General features: G+C 33.8%; 1 protein-coding gene across 1 annotated transcript; it reads right to left on the bottom strand.

The window, feature by feature from the left end:
* Window positions 1-620: 620 nt before the first annotated feature.
* On the bottom strand, window positions 621-12,383 carry LOC145691714 (uncharacterized). Its single transcript, XM_081767050.1, has 2 exons — window positions 12,333-12,383; window positions 621-1,521 (listed from the first exon to the last, which is right to left on the bottom strand). The coding sequence occupies exons 1-2, from the start codon at window positions 12,378-12,380 to the stop codon at window positions 772-774; spliced, it is 798 nt and encodes a 265-aa protein (XP_081623176.1). The 5' UTR covers window positions 12,381-12,383; the 3' UTR covers window positions 621-771.
* Window positions 12,384-17,145: the final 4,762 nt, after the last annotated feature.

Raw genomic sequence — 17,145 nt, 5'->3', positions numbered from 1 at the left:
TTTATAAATTTATTTAGGAGCATTTTTAGATATTGTCTAGCTTTTATCTTTAAGATAATGAAATACAACAAAATACAACACAATGAAATGCAATTAAATGCAATAATAAAATTCAAACAACTTGGAGTGAAAGCGAAGAACCTACGAATCACCTAGTTGCTTTCCGTTTGCAGCCATTTAGAAACGCCAAAAATGAATGCCGAATTTCAAAATGGTTGGAAATCGAAAGCAGATAAGTGAGTCGTGATAACGGTATCTCATGTGAAATAATATTGTCTAGGGCGCTCTTGTTCCACATTTCGATTATGTTTTATCTATTTGAAGATATCACATAATTATTGTAAAAATAAGGATATTTTAGTATCGCTGTGATGAGGCCTATTAAAGATTAGAAACGTATAATGGATATTCAAGCCTTCTCAACCTCAAACAGTGACTAGTATATCCTTTTGAAAGACAGAAGGTTAGCACGCTTTTACACATTAACTTTCACTATCCATAGATGCATTACAATAACAAAATTCCACAAAATAATAATAAAAAGAAGGAGAGGAGGAAGAAGTTGAATTCATAAAATGAAAATGTAAGTACTACAAATGTATATCGTATTGTAAATTTATTATTGCTTTATTAATTCTTTCATACAACATAGAAGAAAAATAACAAACATGTCTTAAATATTTGTTTGGACATACATAACATGTAGCGGTAACAATATTTGTGTATATTGAGTAGATATCCCTATTCTTTACGACGCAATCCCAATATATATTATTTGTGAGCAGAATCCAAATTTCCAAACAGAAACGACAGAGGACCAAGTTTAAACGGTTCCATTCTGCTTGACTTCTTTGCATCATCTTTATTCTGGCTTTTATCTATCTTCTTTTCCTTTTCCATTAATAACTTTGGTACTGGTGTTGTTTGCACTTCCACGGTCTGTGATTCTGTTTGATTTTCCGTTGCTTCTTCTAATTGGTTTTCATCTTCAAGAAATGTACCAATGTCATTGGCTACTTGTTCAAGTTCTTCTTTCAACTCTGTAAGCTCTTCTTTCAAATCGTTCTCTGACTTAACTTCTTGTACTTGATTATCTGTTGTATGCTCGTTATTGTTTTTTAGTGGCGGTGACGTCGTTTCATCAGTTGTCATTGGAGTAGTGACCTCTAGTGGGTTTGTCATCAGACCCTCGTACATAATTTGGTCAGCTAATCTCTCCGCATCATCGAATTCTTTAGAAGTAAGATGCCCAACATTTGCTGATGTCTCATCATATGATCTTGAGTAACTGTCGGAGGTTTTGGCAGATTCTTTGTAAGATTTCTTCTTGCTATTAACAGTTGTGTGAACATGGTTCCTTGACAAGTGTGGCGTTGATTGTTCTTTATGGCGATCTTCATTTATTACATCATTAACTATTCTGTTGATGATATCTAACGATGGGACGAAGTATGTACCGTCTGCAGGTGAAAATAGACTGTTTTGGAAAGGATACGGGTACAGAAATGACTGTCCAAACACCTATATATAAAAAAAGAGAAGGAAACGTTAATGTTCTCAAAAGTGATTTGAACTTAAATTATGTATAACATTTATAAATTTAAAGTTAAAACTAATGTTCCTTCCAGACATGTTTTTTGGGGGGCGGAGCACTGCCCCTTGGTGCACTGAGAATGTCCCTTCCCGGAAAAGACCGAAATAATACGTCTATAATACAATAATAAATAGAATAGTACTAATAGTGCTCCTCCGAATACTAAGTGTTCCTTGCGGAACATTTTTCGTAAAGAAACATTGGTTGAAACAACATTGAAAGAAACATTTTTAGTATATAACGATTTGAAAGAAACAGTTTTACTATATAACGATAGATAAATCTTGTATGTACCGTATTTTATGGACTATAAGACGCACGTTAATTTTTAACCATTAAAAAAAATACCGTAACATTTTTACCATTTGTATTATTAGATAATAATAATAATAATAATAATAATAATAATAATAATAATAATAATAATAAAATAATGTATTATTTGTTTTTAGTTTAAATCTGGGTTTGTGATGGCGGGGCGGGAGGGAGACAGTGTTGGCAAGCTTGTGAATCATCCCCGCAACTCATGTTCCCCGTATTTTAAATCAAACACTGTACATTTTTATGTTAATTTCGAGTATACGACACACCTGAACTTTGGAGGCAATTTTTCGAAAAGAATGTGTCTTATTGTTTGTAAAATACGGTTATATTTGCCTTCGGTATGAATTCATTTACACATTCCCAATTTGATCAGTAATTAATTTGATCAGTACTCAGATATTGTAAATAACTCTTGTTATGTAAAAACAATATCTTAAGCATGTATTTAAGTGTATCGTATAAACTTCCTCTTTTTTTCACAACTTCAACAATAGGAATTGGTTCCCTTATGCTCTAAACGTCCCATATAAACTACGTTTTCTTCATCTGTTTAAGTATTATTAAAACTTCAATCTTCTTTATAGTAGTTTATCATCCTCACGAACTATAGCGTTTGTGTTTCGTGATAGCTTAACAATTCATTTGAGAAAATATAGCAAATTTATTCACTCCATGTATAGATATGTAAAAGATTTATTGCTGCAATATAAATATCCTTGTCATGTTATGAATAACATAATTATAACGTATTTCAATATTTAGTATACGTATTAACTCTCGAATTAAAAGTTAAAATTTCCTAATTATATGTACTTTAGTATGTACTTCTGTCATATCGAAAACATAGTAAATACATGTACTTAACAAACTATGATTATTAAAATAAATATGCTCTCAAAACTCTCTCATACTGTATATGAGATAAATTGTGAAACAATGTCTTACATTAGAAAATGCCTGAACATATCAAGTATGTTTCATCAGTACACTGATTAGTTAGTGTGCTTATTTAGCCATTATTAAGATATTGTGCATGTTCATAATACTTCAACTTTCCTGCACTATTAGTAGGATATTAAATTACTAAAGAAACAGAGAATTTATCAGCACAATTTTCTGTAGTATCATTGATATCATAAGAAAATTGACAAAAATAATGCTTTAATTGCGTCTTGTACAAACTCAACCAAAACAAAAACATTAATCTAATCGTTGCATTAAAATTATTACAAATTATTTGTGGTAATAGTAAATCAAGTACGATCTTTAAATCGCTCTTTTGTTCTAGGATCTCATGTCAAATTTGAAATATTGGTGCCAGATAATGAAATAAATGGCCAGTTAGAAACGTAGTGCTTTTAACTCATAAAGTACACACATACACACATTTAATTTATTTGATAACACAACTACATTTAATTTATTTGAATTCAAACATGGCAATTGTAAAATAAATATATTTATTTTCGTTCATGTTCTTAGTGTGCATAGATACACATTAAGGGTAATATTCAACATATGGTAATTCCACACTTCCCCATTTACTTCACTAGAGTTGAGTTGATTTTGAGTTTAACGTCCCGTTCAGCAGCAAGGCTATATGAGACGTGGACCTACTGATTAACATGGAATCCGAACCACATGAGCTCCCGCCGGGAATCGAACCCGGGTCTCCCACGCCAAAGACACGTACGCTAACCACTTAGCCACGAAGGAGCTCTTTATTTCACTAGAGTATCTATTACAAGTATATAGGCCAGTAGTTTCTAGTTGTATTTGCTCCTACTATTTAGGTTGCCAAAGCTGAAATGGCATGTGTGCTAAGAATACGAGTGTTATGAACGAACTACGAGTGCCGAAGGCGAGCATTTTAACCAAAAGGCTTTGGAAGAAAGCAGTGAGTGTGACGTAGTCTACATCATTAAAAAAAAATACTTAGGTAAGTTTCCAAAACTTGAAGTTCAAACGTTGGGAGAATAGAATGAGATATTAGTGACGCGTAGAAAGTACCTAAAAAGTCCATATTCAGTTTGGTTGTATATGAGTTGTTAACGTGAGAACAGTTGAAAAAGTGAATAAATATCTAGTTGTGTTAACAACAGTTATAGTTCAGGCATTTTGTGCCTAAAATACCTTGAAGTTGGAAAAACAATCCCATAAAGCTGAAGTTTTCAGATCAAAGGTCCCCTACTCTCCGACAAGTGCTTTCTCTCAAAATGGCGGACAAAGATGGCAGCCATTAAATTTCAACTTGACGACTTTGGACTACAATAACTTCCTTCTTTGTGACATTTTGAATACGTATCAAGTATATATACATACCGCAATGACTTAAATTAAGTTTTTGTAATAATTATCTTGTCAAACTTCACTTTCGGCAGGTTTAAATTTGTTATATATACAAAAAATTAAAGCAAATATAACTTTTTTATGTTTGGAGAAAATTATATTAGAATACAAGTCAGAAGTGAAGAAATAAAAGTTGTAGATCATTATATATGCTCCTATAAAGGCAAATAAAGCTTCTATAAGAGTGTTCAAATCATAACCAAAGAAATTGTATTGAGACATTTGACCAACCGCTCGATATCAAAGCTGTAGAGATTGTCGAATCAGAACGCGACAGTGATCTTGGAAATGTAGTTATGTTAGGTGCATTTCACACTAGCATGTCATACTTTTTAGTAATAGGTCATACGATGTCAGGAAGTGGCCGGGAAGATTTGTGGGCTACAGTTTTTGACCGTTGTACACATGACAGATGGTCGTGCATTTTCACGAGCAGTAAGAATTCACATTCTAACGCTTATTGCTCTGATGAAACATATGTAGACAGCTTTCTGCCAAATAGATGAAAGTGTTGTCGACAACCTTAGAACTAAACTTTCACTTTTTATGAATGATCCCGCAAGAACAGAAGAAAGTTTGATTATAAGCAGTGAATATCATCGTTCCAAGAAGTAATAGCTGCTTCGTACATGAAGGCTGAAGAAGTTGGACGTGCAGCTAGTTTGTGGTTGCAGTATATTGAGCAAGTGAAAATTATGTTACTGTTTATTGGATCTAAAATTACTGGCAATTGCATTTATTTGCCACAAAGCTCATGCTGCCTTAATTGCATGCAGCGGGTCGCATAAATTATGCCAAGTGTGCACATTTATATGTCCAGTAAATGGAAGACTTAAAAACAAGAATAGATCCAATTCAATACTAGAAATTGGTATGTGATTTCTTTACAATCCGAAAGGAATGACTCTTTTTGTAGTGAAGTGTTTACTGATATGGCAACTGAGCAATGATTTATGCGTCCAATCAAGATATCAAGAGGATTAACACAGGGCAGAGGTATTACAGAGAGTACCACAGTACGGTGGATATTGACGAAGACAGTTTGTCTGGATGTACGTGAAGAAGTTGAAAAGTTTAGTGATATATACCCCTCTTCGACAGAACATGTTAAACTTCGTGAGTCTCGACACAGTCGTGATAGACAGGACATTAACACCTTTCAACAATGGATTGACGCTAATTCACCATTTGCAGCACAAGATGACCCTGGAGACCTCATATGTGTAGCCACTGATCTTGAATCAAATGCTGCAACGAACTATGACCGAGCAAAGGCAGTAGGAACTAGCATAATGAATAAGATGTGTCGCAAGAATTTTGGTGATTTAAAGCTGCTGCGAAAAGATCGTGTCACTCGAATTTTGGCATCGAGAAATACCATTAAAGTTGCTGAAGATGTGCTGGAGATCAACCCTCTTCAGCTTGTTTAGTCGCATAGTCTGAGTTTTGAAATCTCAAGCTGATCTTTCAAAGTATTTGTCATATGAATTATCACCTTTTCCGCCAGCTCTCTTTGATGAATTCTCAATGAGAAAAACACAAAACTCAAAGTTATTCTACGTAATTGAAGAAATTACTGTGTCCTGTGTAGACTGTCCTACTAACTCAAAATTTGCCATTGATAATGGATTTTTACTGCATCGTGTGGTTTGGCCTTCAACATTAGCAGCTGCTATTACGTACGATAACTTTTGTGAGATACGTACGTTGAATATGTGCAAAAGCACTTCTCTTCATCAGCAACAATTATTGTTTTTGATGGATATAATTAAACAAACACAAATCACTAGAAATAAAATGTCGGTCATTAAAAAAGACTTCGGCTTCCATTGTTTGTCTATTAAAATTGAAAGTAAACCGTGAAAGAGGATTAATTTCTAACTACAAAAATAAGAACAGATTTATTGCTATGTTGACAGATTATATGATCAAGACAGGAATTGAAGTAAACAAGCAGAAGATAATGCCGATTCCTTAATCGTGTCAGCTGCGTATGAGATTTCTCGTAAATACCAGAAACTTGTCACTGTTGTAGGCACAAACATAGAGTTACTTGTTATCCTGCTGACCAGGACAGTACCTGAAACTTCAGTTTCTTCAGTTTTCTTCTTTATGCCAAGTTTCAGTTACAGACTAAATAAATGTTTTGACATTTCAGCGATTCAGAATAAACTTGGAACATTGAAGAACAGCATTCTTTTCCTCCAGACCATGACAGGCTGTGATGCAATGTGAGCTCTGTACAAGAAAGCAAAGAAAAGTCCATTTAAGCTACTTCAGATGAGCTCTGAACTTTTGAAATTGGTAAAATATTTCAATGAACCCAACACAATCTGAAACCATACTCAAAGTTGAGGACAAGTTTCTTGTAAGCTTATATGGAGGAAACTCTTGCGACGGTCTAAACAAACTTCGTCTTGTTCTCATTTCAGAACTAGTGTATCCGCTATCGGTTTCAGCACATTTTCAGGTAGCATCGCTGCCTCCAACAGAGCCTGTTGCTTGTCAACACTCGCTGAGGCTCTACTACCATGTACAGCAGTGGCTAGGAAATCTATGGACTCTGAAACGAGGGCAATTAGGGGAAACCGGACCAAAATTGCATACCTTGGCAAAATGGCACAGTAGCTGTTTTTGAAAACTGTTTGATTAGAAACAGTCAGTAAATGGTTTAAATGAGAGTTTGATGTAGCAACATTAGTGAGCAAAAATGGCGTGTGTGTAGGAAAAACGCAGTAGGTATTATCGGCGAAAAAGTTATTTTGGTAGGTAAAACTTTTGTTTTCTTCTGTTTTTGATGTTGAATTATTTTGCAGTACGAGGAAGTACAGACACTTAAGCATATCAATTGTAAAGTACATTCCATTAAAGGTAGGTTAAGGGTAGAAACTTCAAGGTTAAGCTTTCACATAATGTGCAGGTGCCTGTTTTTGTTTTCCTTGCGCATCAGGGCAAGATGACACAGTAAATACTGTACAATGCCATTTTGCCCTGGTTTAATCTGCCTAAGTTCTGAAGCATTTAAAGCAGTTTTCTTCAAATGCATTTGCCACATAATGCAATCAAATGGTGGAAAGGTGGTTGAAAATACATCCGGGAAGAACCGCGAGTCTTAGTAAAGTCGCCAAATTGTTTCCGAATGGTTATTTGAAATCTGCAACAAAGCTCAGAGCTTTTAATGGATTCAAAGCAACTAGCATATGCCCTTTCAACCAAGATATTTTTTCAGACCATTTGTATCTACCAACTGCTACTACAGATTGCCCTGAGCCAGTGGACGACAGTGAACCGAGTGTGGATTCGAATGCAAAGTGTGAACAAGTCACAAATCCTCAAGATAAAAATCGCTACTTCAGAACCAGGTCCATCTATATCAGAGCAGGAAAGAGTTTCAGAGGTTCCTGTAGCAGTTTCCCCTAAAACCTTCATTGAGCACATTTTTATAGTACCACGAGCTACAAAGAAAACGCAAACATAGAAAAGAAAGAGGTCTGCGCGTAGAGAAGGTCAACTCCTCCCATGTAGTCCATTCCCCATGGAACTGAAGGCAAAGAGCGAATCTAAAATTAGACCTGCAGTACAAAGATCAGAAAGAACTATGAAACGTAGGATCTTAATTGATCTTAGTGATGAAGACGACAAGAGTCTAGTGTCTTAGCCAAAGATTTGGAAGCCACTTAAGATGATAACGATGCGACATGTATCTACTGTAACGAACTTTACAGCATGTCCAAAGTCTGAGAAAGTTGCGTTGTCAGCTTTGTTTCCTCTGGAGTCAAACTGCACGTGCAGGATTATCTCTAACGGCCAAGTTGTTTGCTTGTGAAGTCTGGGAAAGTTGAATTATACTTAGTGCTTCATTTTGAGTTTTCATCTTGTGTGTTGTCGGCATAATTCTGTAACACATTTTTAGTTTCTTTAATATTCTTTAATTCTTTTAACATGTTCGTAACGTTACGTTGTTTTGCAAATAAAGTTTAGGCCTACATTGAAATGTTTAAATGTATTTGTTCGAAAATGTTCCTTCAGCCATTATGTCTGCTCTTCTATTAATCACTTTCCTATACTTCTGTTTATATGTTTCATAAAAGCAAGGTAGTGTGCCAATTTGCCCTGCCTACCCGGGCAAAATGGACTTTCGGAACTTTTTTTTAAAAAAATCTAAAAATAAGAACTTTAACAATAAATAATCTTACTGATCTCCGCGTCAATATTCGAACAACATTCCAAAGAAGCATTCATAAAAAAACGAGAAAGTTTTAAAATTATTCTGAGAAGATATTCAAACATAAAGTCGATGTATGTCATTTTGGGCCGGTCTCCCCTACGTCCCATTTCAACTAATCTAGAAGCTACACCACATGAACTTATTACTTTGGTCAGATGTACTTGCAAGATTACTGCAAAAAAACAACTGTTCAACTAAGTGTGAATATCGTTCTGCTGGTGTGTAATGTCCTCAAATATGTAAAACCTGTCTCGGGATTGAGTGTGAAAATACAGAAATTGTTTATGAATTTGAGAACGAAATTGAAAATGTAGAAAACTTTTTCGTTTCTTCATAATGTATACATAAGATGTCTACATAATAAATTATATAATAAATCTTATATAGAATCTACATCAAGTTACGTAAAGGCAAAGTAAATTCCTCATTTTAAAGCTCATAAAATTATCTTCAACTTTTATTCAAACAATTTTCATTTCTAATTTGTCTTCTAATATAATTGCCTCCAAACAAAAAAGTGATATTTGGTTTGACTTTTTTATATACATATAACAAATTTAAACCTACCAAAAATGAAGTTTGATAAGATAATTACCACAAAAAATTAATTTCAGTCTTTCCTGTATGCATATATATACTTGGTACGTATCCAAAATGTCACAAAAAAGAAAATTATTGTCACCCAAAGTCGTCAAATTGAAATTTCATGACCGCCATTTTGAGAGAAAGCACGCGTCGGAGAGTAGGGGACTTGTGATTTGTCAAAGTACATTAACAAAGGAAATTATTCTGAAAAATTCAGCTTTATGGGAACTTTTCCCAACTTTTTCCTAAAATGCCTGGACTATTACGTGGTATGTAGCTTGAAATAATATTGTGAGAGCTTAAATAAAGTAATTTGGGCTAATCATCTTCAAATAGCGGCCCCGGATTAGAGTTAACCTGTTTACAACGTTGTATTAATATTTATTTTTATTATTATTATTATTATTATTATTATTATTATTATTATTATTATTATTTTCTAGTTATTATTTAATATTTTTGTTATTTTAATATAAATTACGTAGAATTACTTCTCTTTCATTTTCACCGTTTACTTCTATCTGTTAACTTCAAATATTTCTTATTTTCATACATTATTTGTTCTTCACTACATAAGTATTCATCTATAATGTATTATTGCGCAAAAATTGGTACCTTCTAACTGTAAAATGTTGCAAAATACGATTTACAGAAATAATGAAAATAATGAATCCTTACCTTCTCATGTTTACAACCAGCGCTATAAACAACACCCTACTACAGTATTATGTAAATAGATTTCTAGATAGGATTTGGAGGCACTATTCCCTGTCAAATAAATGTCCCTGGAACATCAAAATTTACATAGCGGATACGAAATACTTCTTTCCTGTACTAGGTTGTCACATAAGGGGATACTTACCGGTTTATCCTTGAAATATGAACTTTTCTTAATAGATAATTCATTCTTACTGCCTTAGAAATTGTGCCTTAAGAGAGTAATTTCATTAATGATTACAAACTGACAATAGGAGGGCTGAGCAAAACTACACCGTGTTCACATATGGCACAAAAAGTGAAGTGCATAAAGTATGAAGCAAATTTAAAACACGAACCAATTTGTGTTAAGTGTCCACGAAATAGCGCGAATGCTGTCTAACCGACTCTGGGCAGGAGCGCAACCGGGGGGGGGGGCGAGCTACAACGAGGAGATGCGTCTGTAAGGAGAAGGTGCGTCAGCGACTGTGTGTATACGCATAAACGAGGATAGGGGAAAAACACTATGGCATATCTTGTGTGTGGCACAGCTTTACGATACTTCTATGATCACTGAGTACACTGCCTTCACTTCATGATGTCTTTCTTATTGAGTACTACGTGGTAAAGAGCACGCTTTCCATTTCGAATTTCTATATTTCGAATTCTCATACCAAAATATAAGATCCGATATATTTTGATTACTTGGACAATCCTACTGTCTGTAGAGGGGTTTTGGAGCAGAGTCCCCTATCAAACAAATGTCCGTATGCCATCAAAGATTACAAAACACACACGCAAGTGTAATTTCGTTCGTAGATTTTACAATTTTATACCCCCTCCCCCCAAAATGGGATAGTACCCAGCATTTTTCCTATTTCACCACATTTGGTTCAGGTACAATTTCCCTCTTATTAGTTTCCGCTTTACATTTCTGAATTTCCCTCCATTATTGCAGCATATCGTATCGTAGGTTAGTTAATAAGACAGTGGGATTGAAATATTGCCATATTACAGGATGCTCCATTGCTTGTTTACGTAATATCGCATCAATCCGCTAACTCATACAGTCCAGAATTTAATTTCATTTTTCTCCTTAACTAATCACTCTACACTGATGACTGTTATTGCCTTTTCTATTACTTTCATGCTGACATTTTATCTGAGTCTCTTCATTTCTCCGTAAATTTTGTATTTTTGGGTCCGCCATCTGCGGTAGTTATCTCTTAATTTGGTGTAGAGTTTGTATATACATAGGTACATCAGAGTTATAAGAAACTGCCGTATCGGGGTCTACAGAAATAAAGAGTGAAGAGATGAGTTTGAAGGATATTTGTATTTGCTATTTTGTATGTAGGTTCTTCATGGTTAATTGGGGCTGGATAAGATTTAAGTCAAAACTAATTTTACAGAATTGGTCGAGTATGATAGGATCAACAGCATGTTGTGTGTATATACATTAGTAACAAAGCGAAGTGGTGATTTTCCTTTATCGATTCACTTCGTGAATACTAATGAACAAAAATTTGTTCACTGATTCCAGAGAAATTGTATTGGAGAAAATATCTAAGATGGCGAAGAGAAAATGTTAACTTCTATTAATCACCAATACTGTGAAATACTGTGTTGGGCAAACTGTACCCATGTGAAACTTGTCAAGCGACATTAATTCATAGTTAGGGGTTTTTGCTAAGGTCATCCTCGAGAAATAAAAGTACGTACACAGAAAACATTGGACAGAATTTCCATTATTTTTGCTTCGAACATTCTATTCCATTGTTGATATTCCTTTCACGTGATTCAATAGTTTTTTTTTTTTTTTTTTTTTTTTTTTTAGTTAGTTTTCATTGTGCTCTGACAGGAAATGCTTTGTTACGTGATTATTTCTTCATGGTGTGTGTAATACTGAATCTGATTATCCTATGTCGTTTCCATTAATGGTCAGTATGATGATCCAAAATTTGATCAGGACTAATTAAGCGGTTAAACTTTTACGCATTAGTGGTCACTACCACAATGCTTGAATGTGAAAGGGTGCAGTTTTCTTTACAGTGGATAACAGTGCTCACTTAAGATTGGCTTGCCTGACTCAATTGAGATATTACTCACTTCAACCAGAATCTGGATAATAGGTCTATAAAATTCGTACGTGCATGGTCCGTTCATAGGAGCCATGAGGACCATTCAAGTCACCTATCTCTATGAATAAGCTATTTACCATTTCGAATTATTTCTTTATGTAGATATAATTCTTGTCTTCATTACTATAATCTATAACTGTATAGTATTATACGTAATAATATCGGTTCAAATTTGAGAATAAATGTCACTCATGACTAAAAATCCTTATGAAGTAAATTGATGATAACCTTCCCAAACGTTATTCTGTGAAGTATGTTTCGATTATCTTTTGAATTTGATAGCCCAGTTTCTATTCAAAACTGGCTTCCTCTACTTCACAATACTGATTTTGTTAACTTTCTAAAAATAAAAATTATCAATAATATTAAGATATAACATTTGCAATCACTTCTTTAAAAATAAGCTTTGCTTTACCTCGTCCGAGACGATAATCCCAATGGTGAAGATTAACTGCAGATTCATTGACATAATAGTTAATCTGAAAAATGTAAATAATACAAGTTGTTGATACTTGTCATTAGTCAAGAAATATCGTTCATCTTTCAATATAATCGTTTTTCATACAACTGAAGAATCAAAACAAAGTTTCATCTACAATATGCTCATGTCTCAGAAATTTATCTTAATGCAAGACTTAACAAGAAAGTACTAAAATATTCTAGTTTCACTTGAAATTCTTATTAGATCCTACGTTTCCATTATTAAAGTTAAATTTTTTTCTGCTTTGTTTGATCTGTTTTTGTGTGACTGAACACTTAGAATTTATCAATTATGTGCTTAAACATCACACATTTTCACTGAGTACACGTTAATTTTTACTCCCTATATACAGAAAGCTACTTGTGTATTCCAGGAATTTCTGTCAAGATTTGTACTAAATCAATAATACACTTAAATCAATAATAAAACAACCCGCTTGGCACGTAACAGTGTCTCTCTCAGACTATATGTTTGATGCAAGCTTGAACGTACAACCCTTGTCTACATGTCAGAAAGAAAAACTAACTGTTTACAAATAATAATAACTTTAATTCAAATTTCTAATGTACTTTAGATATAATCAATCAAGCGCTTTCCTTAGAGCTACTAAAAGTTGTACACTGATCAAAAATTTTGATTTAATTTTAAGCAAAAATGTGTATGAAATATTCGTTCTGTGCGATATGTTTAATGATAAAGTTGGTAGCAATCAAGTACGTCATTTGGAGAAGAGTAGATGGTACAAAGCACCACCTCTCTAAGTTTGATACACATAGAGAAATATGTATACAGTACAGTATAGTGCAATATACTAATGCAAACAATGAAACCCGACTCACTTGGCTCTTCTCCCGTCCCAAAGCAAAACCTGAAATGACTTTGCTTATTAGTACGAACTGCTTTCAAGCTTGCACATAAATGTGGTGAATAAGATAGAACGGCAAAGAATTACATTCTTGTTTATTCAACACTATGGACGAACATATTAAAAATGTTACAAATATGGGAAATAAATTATCGTGATTGAAAAAACAGTAAAAAATTTTAGTATAGATATTTATGTTGACTGAATAAGTAGTTTTGGAAGAGGACTTACAAATGTAAAATGTAATAAGATGTAGAGAGAGCACCGTAATAAATAGAAGAGCAAGTGAAAGGGTTCAGAATTGACATTAAAGACGATATAGAAGGAAAAAGTAAAAGGATGTCTGAAAAGGTAAAAAAGTAGAAGAAACGATCTTCCCTAAGGTAACACTGCTACAGACACAAAAAAAGGTATTAAATGACATATGAGGATTGCAAAATTATGAAAATAGTAAAAGGAACTGAGAATATAGAGAAAACGCACAGACTTGTACAGAGAAACGCATTTAGACTGGGATCGAATCAATGAATCTTTAGACCAGAAATGATAGATTTACCACTCAGTCGCCGTTTTCGCCTTAACAGTGCCTTTCTCGGACTGACATCTCTTAAATTGCACACCCACACAAAAAATAAAAGCTCTGTGCACTGGACTTCACGATATGCATTCGATGTATTTTGTTACACAGAATGCAAATTTTGAACCCTCAGAAAGATCGATTGTGTGAAGTTTTTGTTATGGGCGAAAAACTTGAGTGATTTTGGATAGGGAAGGCACACATTTTTTTGCCCATAAAAAGGAATTGACACGGTCAATCGTCTTGGAGTTTTGAAATTTGGATTCTCTGTAACAAATTACATCGAATCCATACCCTGGGGGGTGGTGAACAAACTTTTTTCTGGTATTGCTGTGTTACGTGTACTCTATATGTCCAAAATCACTCAAGTTTTTCGCCCATAACAAAAACTTCACACAATCGATCTTCTTGGGGTTTCGAAATTTGTATTCTGTGTAACAAAATACATCGAATCCATGCCGTGGGGTCCGGTGCACAGAGCTTTTATTTTTTGTGTGGATGTGCAATTAAAAGAGATGTCAGTCTGAGAAAGGCACTGTTAAAGCGAAAATGGCGACTGAGTGGTAAATCTATCATTTCTGGTCTAAAGATTCACTGGTTCGATCCCAGTCTAAATGCGTTTCTCTGTACAATAAGTCTGTGCGTTTTCTCTATATTTTCAGTTTCTTCCACTATTTTCATTACTTTGCAATCATCATATGTCATTTAAGATTCACTCTGCAACCTAGAGTCGTCACACTAACAGTTTCATATTAATCTGTTTTAAGCTAATAATTTAATATCGATTTATTTTTAGACTAATGGTATTTTTTCCATAATTTAATATTATTTTACTATAGATTAATAAATTGATCTAAACACGTCTAATTATTGATATTTTGTTTGTTTTAAGTTTTAAAATCCCTTTTGAACACTTAAGCTATACGAGATGTGAACCTATTGTTTAATACATAGATTGCCTTTTGTCGCACGTAGTTCCAGGTTCGATTCCCGGTGCGAGAATACAAACAATTTAATATCACAATCATTCATTTTCATTAATTACCCGTTTCCTTTAGCCTAAAGTACATAACCGTGGACGTTAAAATGAAAGTAATAATAATAATAATTAACACATAGACGTAATTTCGGGATGTGCCGAGCGTGCCTCTATACTCCCTAATAAAATTATTTGATTCTTCTTTTCTTCAAATGTTATGTATTGAAATTGATTTACTCGTAATTCTTCGATTCGTTGAAATAATATTTTACTTGTTTTTTTTTAATATACACTTAAAACTGAATAAAATTAGCTCGTGAGAATATTATAATGAGAGATTTGGTGAGCTTTAATTAATTGACTTTGTGATAACCTATATGTGCTTTAATTGTCTTTGTGCACATTCTTATGATAAATTTTACTTTAATTGTCTTTATTCACACCGGTATGAAAAATTCTGGGTACTCCTATGGTTTAAAATGAAGTTCGAGTCATAGGTACTTTCGTTTACCTTCATGGTGACTGGCTAACGCGCGTGGTTCCGCGTTTGATTCCATATCGGTACACTTGTCTCGAATATAACCCAAAATAGTGATTCTGGGCAACATTCCGTAACAGTTTGCGTCAACGAAAAGCAAAATTTGACTTTCAGTTTTGCGATAAAAGGTATAATTGTTATAATTGAATCGGTGAGTGGATAAGATAAAACATTCCACAACACTTTATTTTTGGAAAAAAAATAACAAAAAAGTAAACACTATTACTTACACAAAATTATTTATCGTGCGTAATGGCCTTTTATTTTCAAAAATTCCACAATCTTAATGAAGTTGGATATTTACATAATTATACAGAAATTGCTATTGTGGAATGCTATCCTTTATTTTTCGAGTGTTCTTTTCCCATTAACCGATTCAGTTGAGTTGATTTTTTGCATGTGTTCGGTTACGTTACGTTCCACAATTTTTTTAGAAGGCTAGTACGGAACAAGGCCCTCGGATTACATTTTTTAGATAGTAAGTGCCCTCTCGTTCTAGCATTGAGACTTTTAATTTCAATGGAGTGGGAGACCCGGGCTAGATTCCCGTCGGGAGCTCAGATGATTCGGATTCCACGTTAATCAATAGGTCCCGTCTCATATAGCCTCGCTGCTGAAAGGGACGTTAAACCCAAAATCAATCAAACAAGTTTAATCTCAACTAACCAACTAATCCAAGTTGACTCTGGTTTGATCCTAGATCACTGAGATTGGGTGAACAACATTAGATCAGTGAGTTTTTCTCGAGGTTCTCTCGTTTACTCTTAGATTATTTTTCCATCAAATCTTTCATACTAATACACTTTCATTGATATTGGACAACTTTTAGCCTATAGAGGATAATTGTGGAACGTTATATTAAGTATTTCATTTTTATTTTACAACCCAAATTGAGAATCAAAGTACAGAAAGTGGTGTTATAAAAAACAATAGTTCTAAAGAAAATAATTTTTAAAAATAATATCAAACACTTACCTTGTTTTTTTTATCCCTGTTGTTTTTATAGTAAAATTACTTCTTCTTTGTTCTGAGGTTCCTGGATACCGAAGTTGAAATCGCTTTTACATGTGTCCTTCAAAAGTCTACTTGTGTTTATCGCTACCTTTTCTCAATTGACTTCATACCAATATCGCAAGTAACCTTAATAATTATTTTCCGTAATACATATTTCTGGTTTTGTTCATGTAGAACGAGGTTGTACGGTACACGTTATCTTTTCGGGATATTTCTTTTACATTGAAACTGCAATTTCCTACATGCTTTCTAAGTATTGTGGTTTGTTGTTTCTTTTCCGAGTCTGAGGGAACAGATATATATATATAGACGAATTGTGCTAGTAGTTTCTAGTATAGTTGGTTATTAGGTAGAAAGTGATATGGTTTTGATATTTCGTTAAATTTTATTTATCTTGTTCGTATTAATGTCAAGAATAATGTGCATGTAACAGAATTTATTTTCTTGTACGCCTTTTGAACGTTTCTTGTCTGCCTAGATTTTGCTTTTGACACATCAAAGTACTGTAATACGGCTGATTAAGTTTAGTGTCCCTTTCCAACATTACGGTTATATATAAGATGAATCGAATCCGAAGTTCACGTATTCCCATCACGAATCGAATCCGGAACCATCACAGTGAAGTTAAGAACACTCACATCTAACCACAAAAGTTATACAGTAATCAGAGTTTATTTTCAAAATTCAGAATATTCTCGCATGTCACTGTAATAATTAAGTTATCCTAATGATTAAGAAATCAACATTTTAAAAAATAAACTACGTTTCTGATAC

Source organism: Thermobia domestica, chromosome 8 (genome assembly GCF_964235325.1).
Source record: "Thermobia domestica chromosome 8, izTheDome1.hap1.1, whole genome shotgun sequence".
Taxonomy (NCBI): domain Eukaryota; kingdom Metazoa; phylum Arthropoda; class Insecta; order Zygentoma; family Lepismatidae; genus Thermobia; species Thermobia domestica.
Note: the sequence above shows the minus strand (reverse complement) of the source record. Positions and strands in the feature narration are given on the sequence as shown.